We start from the raw sequence: 14,399 nt of genomic DNA on the forward strand, positions 1-14,399 counted from the left end.
TCTGACAATCATATATCATCTAGTAACATCTTTTGTTTGATTTCTTAGCTTTTTGTATTTTTTCTTCTGTGGTACCTCCATAGAAGAGTGGGACGATGTCGTATTTTTTTTGCAACTCTACAGCTATCTGAAAACTACCTCCGTGTGTAAGAGATCAATAAATACTTATGATTGACTCATTAATGTAAAAAGGTGAAGAGATGAAAAAGAGCAAAAGACTAAGGAGTGAGAATGCATGACTTTTTAAAAATGAAAGAGCATAACAGAAATCCAAAAGAATCCCTAGAACAAGTTTGACTTCATTGGAATTTGTGAAAGAATTCGGCCTGGTAGAACAAATATCATGATATATTTATTGTTCATACAGTCAATGCACAGCTCAAACTGTACTTAGTGAGCTTGTCCTCCAGCTGAGGGACTGTATTTTGCTTTAGTTACTCAGACAATTGCCTCAAAGTTATTTTCTCACTTACACTAGGCATTTTAAAGAGTAAGAGATCCAGCTTAAGAAAACATGTTTTGATAGTGGATATATATGAACCCAACCATATTAAAAAACTGGCTTCCAACCAGGACATATCTTACAGACAGTATGTTATCAATTGTGACAACATTCAGAAAATAATACTTGGATACGTGAAATAATGATCACAAAATATTACTGAGTCTAAAATAAGTGGCTTCAGAGATCATTTTCATTAAGTAGACTTCATTATCTGTCTTCTAAAACCCAATAATAAGTATACACGATGGAGAATAACATACTGGGGAGGGAGGTGGAAGGGGGATTCTGGAAGGGGAACACATGTACACCAATGGTGGATTCATGTCAATGTATGGCAAAACAAATACAATATTGTAAAGTTAAAAAATAGAAAATTTTTAAAAAAAAGGAAAAAAAAAAAGAATCTAAGCCTATATTTCGCAGAAGGTCCATAACTAAAAGCTCTGTAACACTGGAACATTACAAGTTATACAGCACTATACAGAATTACCACCATGTAACAATTGTTTTAAAGCTTCAACTACACCTAAAAACATAAAATAACAAGTGACATAAAGAACATTTTAAACAGAGGTAATTGATATTTTGCCTAGCCTCATGAATCAGTTTATATACCTCACTGATTTCATTCTCATTTTTTTGTAAATCACTGCACCACATACCTATTAATGAGCTATATATCTAAAAATACAATATTCTAATCTGTTTTCATGAATTTTGAGCAAAGTTTTAGGGAGGGTATAAATAAAACCCTCAACTGACAGAAAACTCAGTTGCTTTCTCAGTCTTTCATAACACAAACCAAGTCTTTGTTATATCATCTGTTTCAGAGATAATGATTAAAAAATGCTAAAATAGGATTGTCCTTTTAATTACAATAGTTCTACTTATGAAAATGAATTATTTTAATCTTTTTATATACAATTTATAGTTCACATGTCAAAAATACTGTATTTTCTTGCAAATTACTCATTAGTTATTTCCTCATTTCAAATTTTCACATAGATTTCTCAGAAGTATCTAAGACAGTAGCTTCTTTGACAGTGAAATGCACAGAATAAATGACACGTCCACAAGTAAATTAGCATTCCCCTTCTGACCAGCTGGGTCATGTTTCCTTTTCAAAATCCTCAGTCCCACTGATACAAAATAATAATAATCTAAAAGACCTCATTAAATGATCAATATATTGACATAACCTCTATAAGGAGACACATAGTGTTTTAATTGATTCCTTGAATCCATTAAATGGAATATTAAACCCAAGCCTCCAAATTATATTGTAAGAGAACATGACTTTTATTTATTAACTAATTTTCTTTACAGTGTGGAGAATGATACATGACAGGATTCAAGAACATTTATATTTAACCAAATAATAAAAAAAAATAATGTCCAATTTTCACTAAATCTTTCACACAAACATCACAACAAAAGTTATAAAAGACAAATTAAATCATGTTTACTTACCAAAAAACTTCCAAAGGCTGAATTAAATATTGCAGCTGCCTAAAGAGAAAATAAATGGGGGAAAAAACTCACTGAAAGTAAACAGGAAAAGGAAAAGCAAAAACTATCATTCTCCCATTCCCTCAATATTCAAAACCTTAAAACACTGACTCTGTTAAGCAAAGTTAGTCACTGCTTACAATAATTGCCAACGGCCTGTCATTTACTAAGATAGATGAACTGCAGCTTAGGAATTCATAAATAATGGGTCTCAAAAGCAAGCAAAAAAGGCTTGCTGTGAGCTGCTTTGAACCTATATGATAGTACGAAAGAACCATCACCAATATCAAATCAAAGCCTTGTTGTTACTGATTTTGCTATCTGAGACTTAAAACAATCACAGGTTGATTTATTCACCCAAAAAAAGAAAGAAAGAAAAAAAAAAGAAGCCAAAGGAAAGAAAGGGAGGAAGAAAAGAAAGAAAATTCAAATTATTGGGAAAAGGAATACCAGAACTGTAAAGCAAACAAACATGAACTACTCTTCATGAGAAAGCATAAGTCTTAAGAGCTACACTCACAAAGTGAGATCTGTAGTTCTCATACAACACACATTAGAAATGTGAACCGTTGTTAAGCCCATGGAAGTTATTGCTACACCATTAATTCTAAAGTAGAAACAGGCAAGGAAAACTTCCATTTGGTGTTCAAAATTTGAAGAAGAAATATTTGACTTTGTGCTTACCTAAATATCCCAGGAATACATAGTAGATACACTAAAGTTCTTAGCTTTAAATCAATCACTATATTCCATGAAGCTATACCTGAATTCTGAAAGCTTCTCATGTGACTCCAAAAAGAAAAAAACTCGTATAATATCCAATTTGATGGGGGAGAAAAGGAGAAACAGAAAAAATAATAAAAGGCAGAAGGAGGGTTAGAGAAAGCCCATTGACATCTCCTGTAGATCCAGAGCAGAATTAAATTAAATTAATCATCACGGACATTAGCAGCCACATTGTAGTAAGAAGAGGATGTCAGTTTAGCCAACTTTGAATAAGGTCCAAAGCCAAGCTAAGAGATGCAGCTGAAAATGCCTTCTGCTCCAGAAGAGAATGCAATGAGAGTGCATGGGTAATGAGATCCTTGGCTCCAGAGAGCTTAGCTCTCCTATTCAAGTTCATAATTAATTCAAAGCTTTGATAATTTCATTAGATTTCTCCTTTGCTGGCCTTATCAATAAAAGATGGCACTGGACCACTGCTCCTCTGTGGCATCAACACAGGCACAGCTACAGACCAGGGAAACCTCTGCTCCCTGGCAGGGACAATGGCATATGGTCTTCTGTGTTGTACAGGGAGCAGAGGAAAAAAAAGATTCGGCTAAATAAAACATCACAGATGACAAAGGTAAACTATTTAACGCAGCTTCCTGTAATCCCACTATGGATGATTCAGGAAAAAGTTTTATGTGTGGAGAAAAATAAGTAAAAGTGAATAAACAAATGAGTTGTGGGGCAATCAATAGGGAACTCTGCCTTCCTTTCTATAAAAATGCACCTTTCCCACAATGTTTATTTCTAGACTCTATCTTATGCTTAGAACCAATTTCTATTTTTAGTAAATGAATGAGGTATTCCCATTTGGATTCCTCTTCTTTCAAATTTTTTCTTTTCAGTGCCTTTTGCCAATCTTATACTAGGATCACTAATGGTTTTTCTCCAGCATTACAAAAAACACAATGAACATCAGAAGGAAAAAGACTCAGAAGTCAAAGTAAAATAAGTATCAACTATGACTCATCAGATCAAGTTGCCATACTACCACTCCATCCTGTTCTTTTAACCCAAACCCAAGCAATATATTTTATGTGGATTGACTATATTCCTACATTTTATAAAATGATGGTGATGACAGTGATGAGATATCTTAGGTATCCAAAGATGCTGCAGGCCATCTTCTTCTTAGCTGTTTTCCTGACAGTCATGAAGAATTTGAAATCATTCACCATGCAGTGGGCTCTGATAACCATTGGTGAAACCGCTGACTAAGGTTCCGGGTAAATAGAGAGTTTTTAATTGATATATAAAGACATGCATATCCCTTGACTTAAAGGGGAATTCCCAATTCCTCAGCATGAAGTGCAAAGCCCTCCATGAACCTGTCTCCATCCATTTCATTTATGCTTCAAAATTTATATTCTGATAGCACCAAACCACTTGTGATTCCCTGCACTCATGCTGTTTCTTACCTCTTTGCTCTTTGGCCTGGAATGCCTTTCTGCCTTCCTCAACCCAGGGAACTCCCATTTATCTTATTGACTCAGCTTAGGCATTGTCATTCCAAGAAGGTTCCAGTCACCTCCTCCAACACACATACATCCACATTTCTAGGTGGCCTGAGTGTCCCCATGCTTGCTGCCACAACATCCTACAATGCAACTCAGTTCTGACACAATCTACCCGGAAATAGTATCAGATTCTCCAGGTTAAGGATTCAGGACCACAAGACTTTCGCCATTTCAGATGTCAATCAAAAGTCTAGGTTGTCACCTGTGCTTCTGACCAACTGGTTTTAAATCAGAGCTTCCCATGACCAGTCCAGTCTAGTTTGATTAATTTGCTAGAGCAGCTCACAGAACTCAGGAAAACCAACTGACTCACTACATTACTGCTTTATATTATATTACATAATTATTTTATATTATTAAAGACCATAACTCAGGAACTGCCAGAGGGCAAGGTGTGGGGAAAGGGAGTGGAGCTGCCATGCCCTCTGATCACACTCCTCTCTCATCACGTCCAGTGCTCACCAACTCAGAAGCTCTCAGAACCCATCCTTTAGTTTTCTATGGAAACTCCATTACAGAGCATGATTGATTTAAATGTTGGCCTTGGTGACTGAACCAAATAGTCCAATGAACCAATTCATTGGTGACTGAATCGACTGGCGAGTTTAATGACTGAACTCCAGCCCCACTCCCCACCCCAAGAGGTCCAACCTTCTACTCTCTGATCCTCTGGCAACCAGCCCCAGTCTCAGGTTAACTAGGGGCTTTCCAGAACTCTCCTAATTAGCATAACAAAAGACACCTTTCCAACTCTCTTCACTTCAGAAATCCAAGCATTTTAGGAGCTCTGTGCCAGGAATATATATTACGTATTTCTTATTGTAATCATGAGGTGAAGTCGCTCAGTCGTGTCCGGACTCTTTGCGATCCCCATGGACTATAGCCCACCAGGCTCCTCCAACCATGGAATTTTCCAGACAAGAATACTGGAGTGGGTTGCCATTTCCTTCTCCAGGGAATCTTCCCAATCCAGGGATCGAACTCTGGTCTCCCGCATTGCAGGCAGACTCTACCATCTCAGCCACCAGGGAATCCCTAATTGTAATCATATCACATTCCTATTGTGTAAATGTATAGATACACACACATACACACACATATATACACAGATAAGAATAAAAAACACTTTTTTCTAAAGGGATCACAAAAAAACCCCTTCTTAACGATGGTTAAATTGGAGGGGAATTGGGTGGGGGTCATTTTTTTCATTTTGTTCTGTCCCCTTCCTCTTTTTTTTCTTTTTAACATTTTAAATTTCTATTTCTGAGCAAGAAGATGCTGAGCCATTTATTGTTTGCATTTTAAATCTCTTTGTGTTAAAAAAATGTAATACATGTTTTATTTTTAAATAAGATTTCAATCTCTGGTTTGCACAATAGTGATATCTCTGCTGCCTGACAAACTGGAGGCTGAGAACTCTCTAGAACACACATCACCGTGCTGGGTGTACGAGAAGCCACAGGATGAACAGAGAGCATCTTCCACATGTACCTGCAGCATGTAAATACTTGGTTTTGAAAATAAACCAAAAATGCGCTTTTATTTTTATAGTAAAACAAACATGGCTACATACAAATTTCATGTCCTAAGATGAAACATGAGCCACCAAAGACAATTTGTTCTGAAAGGAAGACACTCCAGGATATGTGACTAGACTCTCTTAGGATATGAGTTTTCTGGAAGCCATACTGGAGAGGGTCTGTCTATTTTTAAACAGAGGATTTCATTTATTATCTCATTTGCTAGAATCAACTTAATTACTCATTCCCCCTCTAGAATGTTTCATTACAAGAAGAATTTTGCCTAATATGTATAAGATTGTCTCATCACTGCCTAGAACAGCATCTGACTTGTAGTAAATCCAATAAATATTACTGAATCAAAGAATGAATAAATAATTTTTATGTCAACTAGATGCCCTGAACAGTAACATTTTCAGTGTTAACTCAGCAACCCCATGTGCCAAGTACATACCTTGATGTAATCATGTTTGATGGATAATTTGACCAATGCTAAATAAAAAAGCTTGAATTGAGGTGGGTTTTTTTTTAGGTGGTTTTTTAATACTGAGTAGATTGACTTCCTTTATATTACACATTTTTAGATAATATATTGTTTTTAGTATCATATTTACTTGCTATGTAGTATTTCACTAATGTTTAATATATACTATTGCATGTCTTTATTAAATTATTTTGGAAAATTGAGCAAGTTTAATAACAAATTAATTTCTTCAGAATGTACTTGGAATTATTTAAAATAAAAAGGTAAATTTAAAAAGGAGGGAATTTCCCTGGTGGCTCAGTGGATAGGATTGTGCCTGCCAATGCATGGGACATGGGTTTGATTCCTGGCCCAGGAAGATTCCACATGCCTTAGAGCAACTAAGCCCATGATCCACAACTACTGAAGCCCAAGGGCTCTAGGGCCCAGGAGCTGCAACTATTGAAGCCCACCCTAGAGCTGCAGATGGAAAATACTAAATCTGAGTGCTGCAACTACTGAAGCCCACGCATCTGGTGCCTGTGCTTTACAACGAGAAAAGCCAAAGCAACGAGAAGCCCACACACTGCAATCAAGAGTAGCCTCCGCTAGCTGCAGCTGGAGAAAGCCTGGGCGCTGAAACTAAGACCCAGTGTAACCAAAAATAAATAAAAATTTTTTAAAAGAGAAAGAAACAAGGACATTCCTGGTGGTCCAGTGGTTAAAACTGTGCTTCCAATGCTGGGGGTGCGGGTTCAACCCCTAGTCAGGGAGCTAAGATCCTGCGTCACACGGCATGGCCAAAAAAAACAAAAGAAAAGAAAATAGTAGCTTTTATAAAAATAACAACAGGAAAAAAAAATGAATAGCATGGGAACAGAGAGTTTTCTAATTCAGGAAAACAAGCACGCCCATTGCTGAATGCCTTTAAACATTATGAAGTCCTACCAACAGTAAGCCCAAAACTTCACCTTCTGTAACTGCTGTGCACTGACCGTGTTCCATGCTCTGGAGTTACATAAACATGTGGTCCCTTTATAAAATGACTGCATTCCAAATATATGACACTGCTGAGTCCTACCCAACTCTTGTCCTCATAAAACTGTATCTATAATTTTCATAATTCTGGAACAATACCTCTATTTTTCTTTCCCTCATCAGTCTACTAAATTAAACAAACAAAAAAAATGAGATCCAGTGTTCACAATGAGTATGAATGATCTGTTGCAAATTAATTTATGAAACTTCCGGTGTTTGCTGTTGCATAACCTGCTTCCTTAGTCAACATACACAGCAATACTTAACGAAATGCTAAAATGGGACATTTATGGTTGTCTCTAAATTTCTAATAATGTTCTAAGTTAAAGAGCATGCTGCAGTAAGTGTCCCACTAGTATAAAGTAATATTCCAGACACACACATGCAGAGCTTATAGAAAGACATGAAAACTAAGTTGGGGTTAGGGACCATTTCATGGGCAGGCTATATAAGAAACAGCTAGAAGTTCTGGAGGAGATAAAAAGAAATTTCTAGGAGCAGCAGGTCTTTTAACTTTTTCCTCTTTCTCTAGAGTAGAAAGCTGACATGACCATCACACCTCCCAGGCTGGAGATGGATATTTACTGAGGGACAAAGTACAAGCTGGAATCAAGATTGCCGGGAGAAATATCAATAACCTCAGATATGCAGATGACACCACTTTAGGGCAGAAAGTGAAGAATTCAAGAGCCTCTTGATGAAAATGAAAGAGGAGAGTGAAAAAGTTGGCTTAAAGCTCAACATTCAGAACACTATGATCATGGAATCCGGTCCCATCACTTCACGGCAAACAGATGGGGAAACAGTGGCTGACTTTATTTTTCTGGGCTCCAAAATCACTGCAGATGGTGACTGCAGCGATGAAATTAAAAGATGCTTACTCCCTGGAAGGAAAGTTATGACCAACTTAGACAGCATATTAAAAAGCAAAGACATTACTTTGTCAACAAAGTTTCATCTAGTCAAGGCTATGGTTTTTCCAGTGGTCATGTACGGATGTGAGAGTTGGGCTCTAAAGAAAGCTGAGCGCCGAAGAACTGATGCTTTTGAACTGTGGTGTTGGAGAAGACTCTTGAGAGTCCCTTGGACTGCAAGGAGATCTAACCAGTCCATCCTAAAGGAGATCAATCCTGGGTGTTCATTGGAAGGACTGATGTTGAAGCTGAAACTCCAATACTTTGGCCATGTGATGTGAAGAGTTGACTCATTGGAAAAGACCCTGATGCTGGGAAAGATTGAGGGCGGGAGGAGAAGGGGACAACAGAGGATGAGATGGTTGGATGGCATCACCAGTTCAATGGACATGGGTTTGGGTGGACTCCGGGAGTTGGCGATGGACAGGGAGGCCTGGCGTGCTGCGGTTCACGGGGTCGCAAAGAGTCGGACACGACTGAGCGACTGAACTGAACTGAACTGAAAGCACTTGTTAGGCTGCCACAGGAGCAGAGTGTAGTTTGCGCGCTGCCGGAGGCATCATGGTCTATTCCCTGGGACTGCAGTGGGGCCATGGGGAAGACGTACAATGACCCAGAGACAGGTGCTCGTTTCCCAGCCAGAAACAGCAAAGCTGGGGGGGCTGTCAGGGACAGACTACAAGGGTAAGGCAAGGACAAAAGTAGGTACCTGGGCAAAGTACACTTCAATTCAGTGATGTGGCAAGATTCAATTGCAAGGGCCAAACAGGTGCCTCAGAGGATTGCCATCAAACCTGATTCATTGTGAGAGACCCTAAAGAGCTGTCTTCCAAGCAAAGAGACTCCAGCAATGAGAGATGAAGGGCTGTGTGGAGGGGTGGAGACTGAAGGTATGCTCTGAAGAACTCCTTCCCCTAACCTGTCCTGGAAAAAGAAATAGAAGGTGGACGCCTCTATGACACAGGCCCTCAGGGCCAGATTAGAACAGCGCCAATACCATCAGACTCTGTCCATCTCCCTTTAAGGAAAAAGTCCTACTTTTACCTTGGACTCTGAAGAGTAGGGAGGGTGAGAAAGTAAAAAAAGAGTGAAACAGACCACACTCTCCTCCCTATCTGTTAATTACCAAAAAAAAGTTTATATTTGTATCATATATGTAAGTATTAAGAAGCAAGTACAATTTTCTGTACGTTAAAAACACAGATTAGGGCCTCTCGCCTTCTGAGATGGCCTACACTCTGTGGAGTGTGTTTGTCCCGGCGCTGCTCTTGCCTTTTGACATGGACTGCATTCTCTGTGGTACGTATTGGTGGTGGTGTTGTTTAGTACCTAAGTCATGTCCGACTCTGAGACCCCATGGACTGTAGCCTGCCAGGCTCCACTGTCCATGGGATTTTCCAGGCAAGAATGCTGGAATGGGTTGCTATTTCCTTCTCCAAGGGATCTTCCCGACCCAGATATCGAACCTGCGTCTCCTGCGTCTCCTGCATTGGCAAGCAAACTCTACCACTGAGCCACCAGGGAAGCTCATGATATGTGTATCTCTCTAAGTAAATCCACTTCTTTCCTATCACTTTGTCTCTTCCTGAATTCCTTCTGCAGTGAGACATTAAGAATCTGAGCATGAGTAACGTCCTATCACTAGGAACAAAGAACCCCATCCAGGTGGAAGATGGAGGCTTCCCAGGTGGCTCAAACCGTAAAGAATCTGCCTGCAATGCTGGAGACCTGGATTTGATCCCTGAGTCAGGAAGATCCCCTGGAGAAGGAAATGGCAACCCACTTCAGTATTCTAGCCTGGAGAATCCCATGGACAGAGGAGCCTGGTGGGCTACAGTCCATTAGGTCGCAAAGAGTCGGACACAACTGAGAAACTAACACACACACACACACACACACACACACACACACACACACACCAGGTGGAAGATGGAGTGATGATATTGATCCTTCTGACTTCAATCAACAAAAGCTTGAATTCTGTCAACCCCGGTTTTCTGCTGAATTCTCTTCTGCTCAAGCGTTTTCATGAACATGTACGTACCCCTAGCTTAAAATTTCCCAATTTTGCAATTCAGGGAGACACTGCTTTGGGAAAAGTTCTCTGATGTTCTCCTTACTTGCTGCAAGTAATAAATCCTTCTTTCTCCCCAACCTCCCCAGAAAAACAAACAAACATAACCAAAGATTAGGCCTAGGTTGGAAAAGAAGGTAACTTGGTTAAGCTAGACTGCCTTGAATCATTTAATACTAGAAAGTTGAACTTAATTCCTAAATACACGACTGCTTTTGTAACAAAAAGTGATCAAAGAAACCTTGAGATCTGCCAGAGATGTCATCAAGTGAGAGAGTAGGGGGGGGAGGAGAGGTGTACGTGAGACAGCATTTCATGTATGTAATCTTCAAACTCACACCACTCAATAGATGATAATAACAACACAACATCTTAAATGGACAGTGGCGCTAAAACAAAACAAGAAGTTAGTCAAGGCCAGAGTGATCAAGCACAGGCTTTGAGGCTGAGCTCGCCCCGGTGATACTGATACACACGTATGAAGCACTGGGATGCACTGGCTTTGGCTGCAAAGGCTGAGGAGCAGAAAGCTGAGGCACCTGTGGCCGGCAGAACAGGAGGCTGGAGGGGCTGCCACCAGGCTTGAGCAAATACAAAGCTCTTCTCCAACAGTCAAGAAGGTAACATAGAGCCTGCATCAAGGGGGTGGGGGGCACAGGGTGAAATTTACTTGATTTGCCATTGATTCACGCATCACAAAGGAAGCATCTTCATTCTAAGAAAAGGCAAGACAAAAGCGGATCAAAGAACAGTGGAACTCTTGAGGCCCAGAAATAAGCAGATGCAAAACTTTTCTCTGGAGTTACTTCCATAATCCAGAACAAAGTAGATTCAAATTAAACATCCCCCACTGAACAGGAGTTTACAAAAAAAAATACAGACAATGTGAGAAAACTGTGCATGCCAGCAGCTCCATCCTAACATACTTAGGAAAAGGAGGGGAAATTGAGTTTTTCACAATATGCTAAAAAAAGAAAATATTACATAAATTAGAGACCTAGAATTAGAAGGCACAACAAAACAGAAGAAAATATGAGACTAACTCTACATCTTCAGAACAGGAAACAATTTTTTAAAATAAGACACAAAAAGTACACATGAAAAAGGAAAAGCTAGGGGTTGCCATGCAACAAAGTTCTGGCCAATGAGATAAAAATTGGTTTCCGCTTGATGGTGGGGCGTTAGGGAGGATAGTTTCTGGCATTGCCCTTCTCCCGTTTTTCCTGCCTACAGCGGTGAAAGCTGCCTTGCATCCAGAAGAGAAAGGCCAAGAGCAATGCAGAGATAACCACTCTAGTATCATTGAGCCACAGAACAAATGCCAGCCACTCCCACCACAAGGCATCTTGGTATATGAGGAAAATAAGTCCCTGCTTGTTTAAGCTACTTTGAGCCAGCTTTTCTAGTACTTGAAGCCTAACTGATAGCAACCATGGTCATAAACAAAGGCGTAACTAATAAAAGACTAATCAGGCAGATTAGATAAATCAAGACATAAACTTGAGGAGACTATTAAGTTTTATTTAGCATAATTTGTTACTATTGCATATGGCACACCACATCATGAAAAACCAAGAGAAAAAAAACCTGAATACTGGTGACAGTTGTTGGAGATCAAAATTGCATTATCCTACACTGGAAAAGTTCCTTAACTATGTCAATTTGTATCACTCCTGCCTCTGATTCACAAGAAAGAGAACTAGCCTTAATACTTCTTTCCTTTCTAAGCATAGGTTCAGTTGGAAAAAGTACAAAGACATAAAAGATTGAATTCCTTATCCTTGGTCTCAAATTAAACAAGGAAATACAAAATATTTTCTTTTTATTTGTAAGGTATTTTGCAAAATGCTATAGAAAGACCAAAACAGAAAAAAAGAAAAGCTTATAGTGTCAGTTTTAAAACTTATAATTGGCTAATAAGCACCTTAGTGGCTAGGACATTTTAGTACTGACTGCTTTGTTACCACTATTTTCCCTGTATAAATTTTGTAACAAGTAAAATTTGAGTTATACATGTCCACATTAACAGTTAAGTATTATTGAATCATACCACACAAAAGTAAATATACAGGACAGCAATTAAAATGCAAGTTGATATACCATGCTCAACATGAAAGAGGCATCCTTCATTTGATTCCATTATTTACATTGTATTTTTTAAACAGCAATGACTAAAAAGTAGAATACTGCTTTAAAATCATTGCTGAATATTTCTTCTCAACAAATATATCTAAATAAAGACTATAGAACTGCTACAAGGCATTTGCCAGTTAAACAAAAGATTATTTAATATGCCATTAAAATTCACTACCTTAAGGACCACTTTCATTCTGTGTTTTAAAAACATCACAGGAATGAAGAGAAGTCCATCTATACGCAAGTTTCGAGAAAATGCCATCTAACTGCTTTTCTGAGACTAAACAACATTTCTTGCCTATTTCTATGGGTCCATTTCTTAGTATCTGGAAAAAATTATTTAGCATCCTTAATCTTGAGGTGAATGGGGGGAGTTGCTATTCTTATTTGTAACTATTCATCTCAATTCAAGCAAGGAAAAAATATATTCAAGTTACTGTTTCTGGGTGCTAAATTGAATCAGGTGTCCTCTCCTCTTAAGAAAATTAAGTTGCTTTTGTGCAAGAGTGTTTTAATGAGAACCGAGCCCGCCGACAGTGATAAATGGGAATGACACCAGAGAGAGTGTGTAAGCAGGACAATACGTGCACGTTACAGTCTCACAGCCTATTTTTCACTGACTATTCTGAATGACTTCACTGTTTCTTAAGGGGCCTATTAATCTCAAATTTAGTTATTACACAACGTTTATTTGAACATATATTCTGCAGATGATGACAGTTAATAAAGGAAATCTTTCACAAGCTGTATTTTTACATATTGTTCCAACTCCAGCTCCCAGTCATTTGATGGAATTGATAGAATAACCAGCATTGTGCTGAGGCTTTAAAGAAAGAAAAAGGCACATATATTCAGATTCCTTGCTAAGCATATGGGGACTCTTAAATAATTGTTAAAATACATACCGAACTAAGGGATGGTAAAAGTAAAAGGACATCTTAACTGTTCCACAAAAATTGTTCAGTGTGAAACCTCATCCTTCTAAGATAAACCAGATATACCTTTGAACTTTTAAAGCTTTGGCACATCATACAAAATAGTTCTTGTACAAATAATACGCATGTAAGAAGGGGAGAGAAGACAAAACCAATTTTCTGGAGGTGCAAAAAGAATCAAGTAAAATAGCTGCTTTGATGTTTCGCCTTGGTAGGCTGTTTTGATAAAATACCGTGTACCTAAAATAGTGGCAATACCGTATTTATTTCTGGTCACCTAAAGGCTTAAGGACATGAATTTGAGCAAACTCCGGGAGATAGTGGAGGACAGAGGAGCCTGTGTGCTACAGTCCATGGGGTCGCAAAGAGTTGGACATGCCTTACAGACTGAAGAAAAACAACAAATGCTTTTGAGAACTGTTATAACATTTTCCTATAAACATATTTATCAGCTCAAATACCTTCATCTGGAATTCATATTGTGGCTCAAATTTGCTACTTTAAGTATAACTGCTTCATAATATTAGAACCTAATAACATTAGCAAAAAATATTTATACCAGTTCAAGATTTTTAAATCTGCCATATAATTAAGGTGAACAGACTTACACATTTTTAGTTTCATTCTTCTGAAATCTGTCTTCAAAGGTGTTCAATTTCAATGAAATCAGAATTTTTAAGTGAGAAAAGGCCCTTAGATACTATGACAATCCCTTTATAAATGAGGGAACAGAACTCCAGAGAGATAAAAGATCTTTCCCAAGGTCATACTGGCTAATGGCAAAGCCAGAAGAGAACTCATCACCAGCTGTTCACTTTACCCCTTCTATAACACCCACATTGCCCCTCTTACCTATTATTTTAAACAGATATTTGTAGCTTTATAATATAAAAAGGGCATACGCCAAAATACTCATAGTAGTTTTGCTGGGTTAACAGGATTATGGATATTTTTTCATTTGTGCTTTTCTCAGATTTTCAAGGTTTTTGTCCTGATTATGTATTTATTAGAAGAAAA

The 14,399-nt window shown here is 38.3% G+C and overlaps 1 protein-coding gene across 4 annotated transcripts in view; it reads right to left on the bottom strand.

Annotated features, from left to right (window-relative positions):
• The window catches only part of SLC10A7 (solute carrier family 10 member 7), a 310,137-nt gene that overhangs the window by 191,388 nt on the left and 104,350 nt on the right, over positions 1 to 14,399 (bottom strand). For 3 of the 4 annotated variants that reach the window (XM_081544287.1, XM_081544284.1, XM_081544286.1), the window contains exon 5: positions 1,976 to 2,014. The exons of the other annotated variant lie outside the window; for it this stretch is intronic. In XM_081544287.1, the coding sequence (XP_081400413.1) occupies positions 1,976 to 2,014 (39 nt within the window). The remainder of the gene's footprint in view (positions 1 to 1,975; positions 2,015 to 14,399) is intronic. 4 annotated transcript variants of the gene reach the window in all.

Source organism: Giraffa tippelskirchi, chromosome 11, assembly GCF_054371585.1.
Source record: "Giraffa tippelskirchi isolate mGirTip1 chromosome 11, T2T-mGirTip1v1.2.pri, whole genome shotgun sequence".
Taxonomy (NCBI): Eukaryota; Metazoa; Chordata; class Mammalia; order Artiodactyla; family Giraffidae; genus Giraffa; species Giraffa tippelskirchi.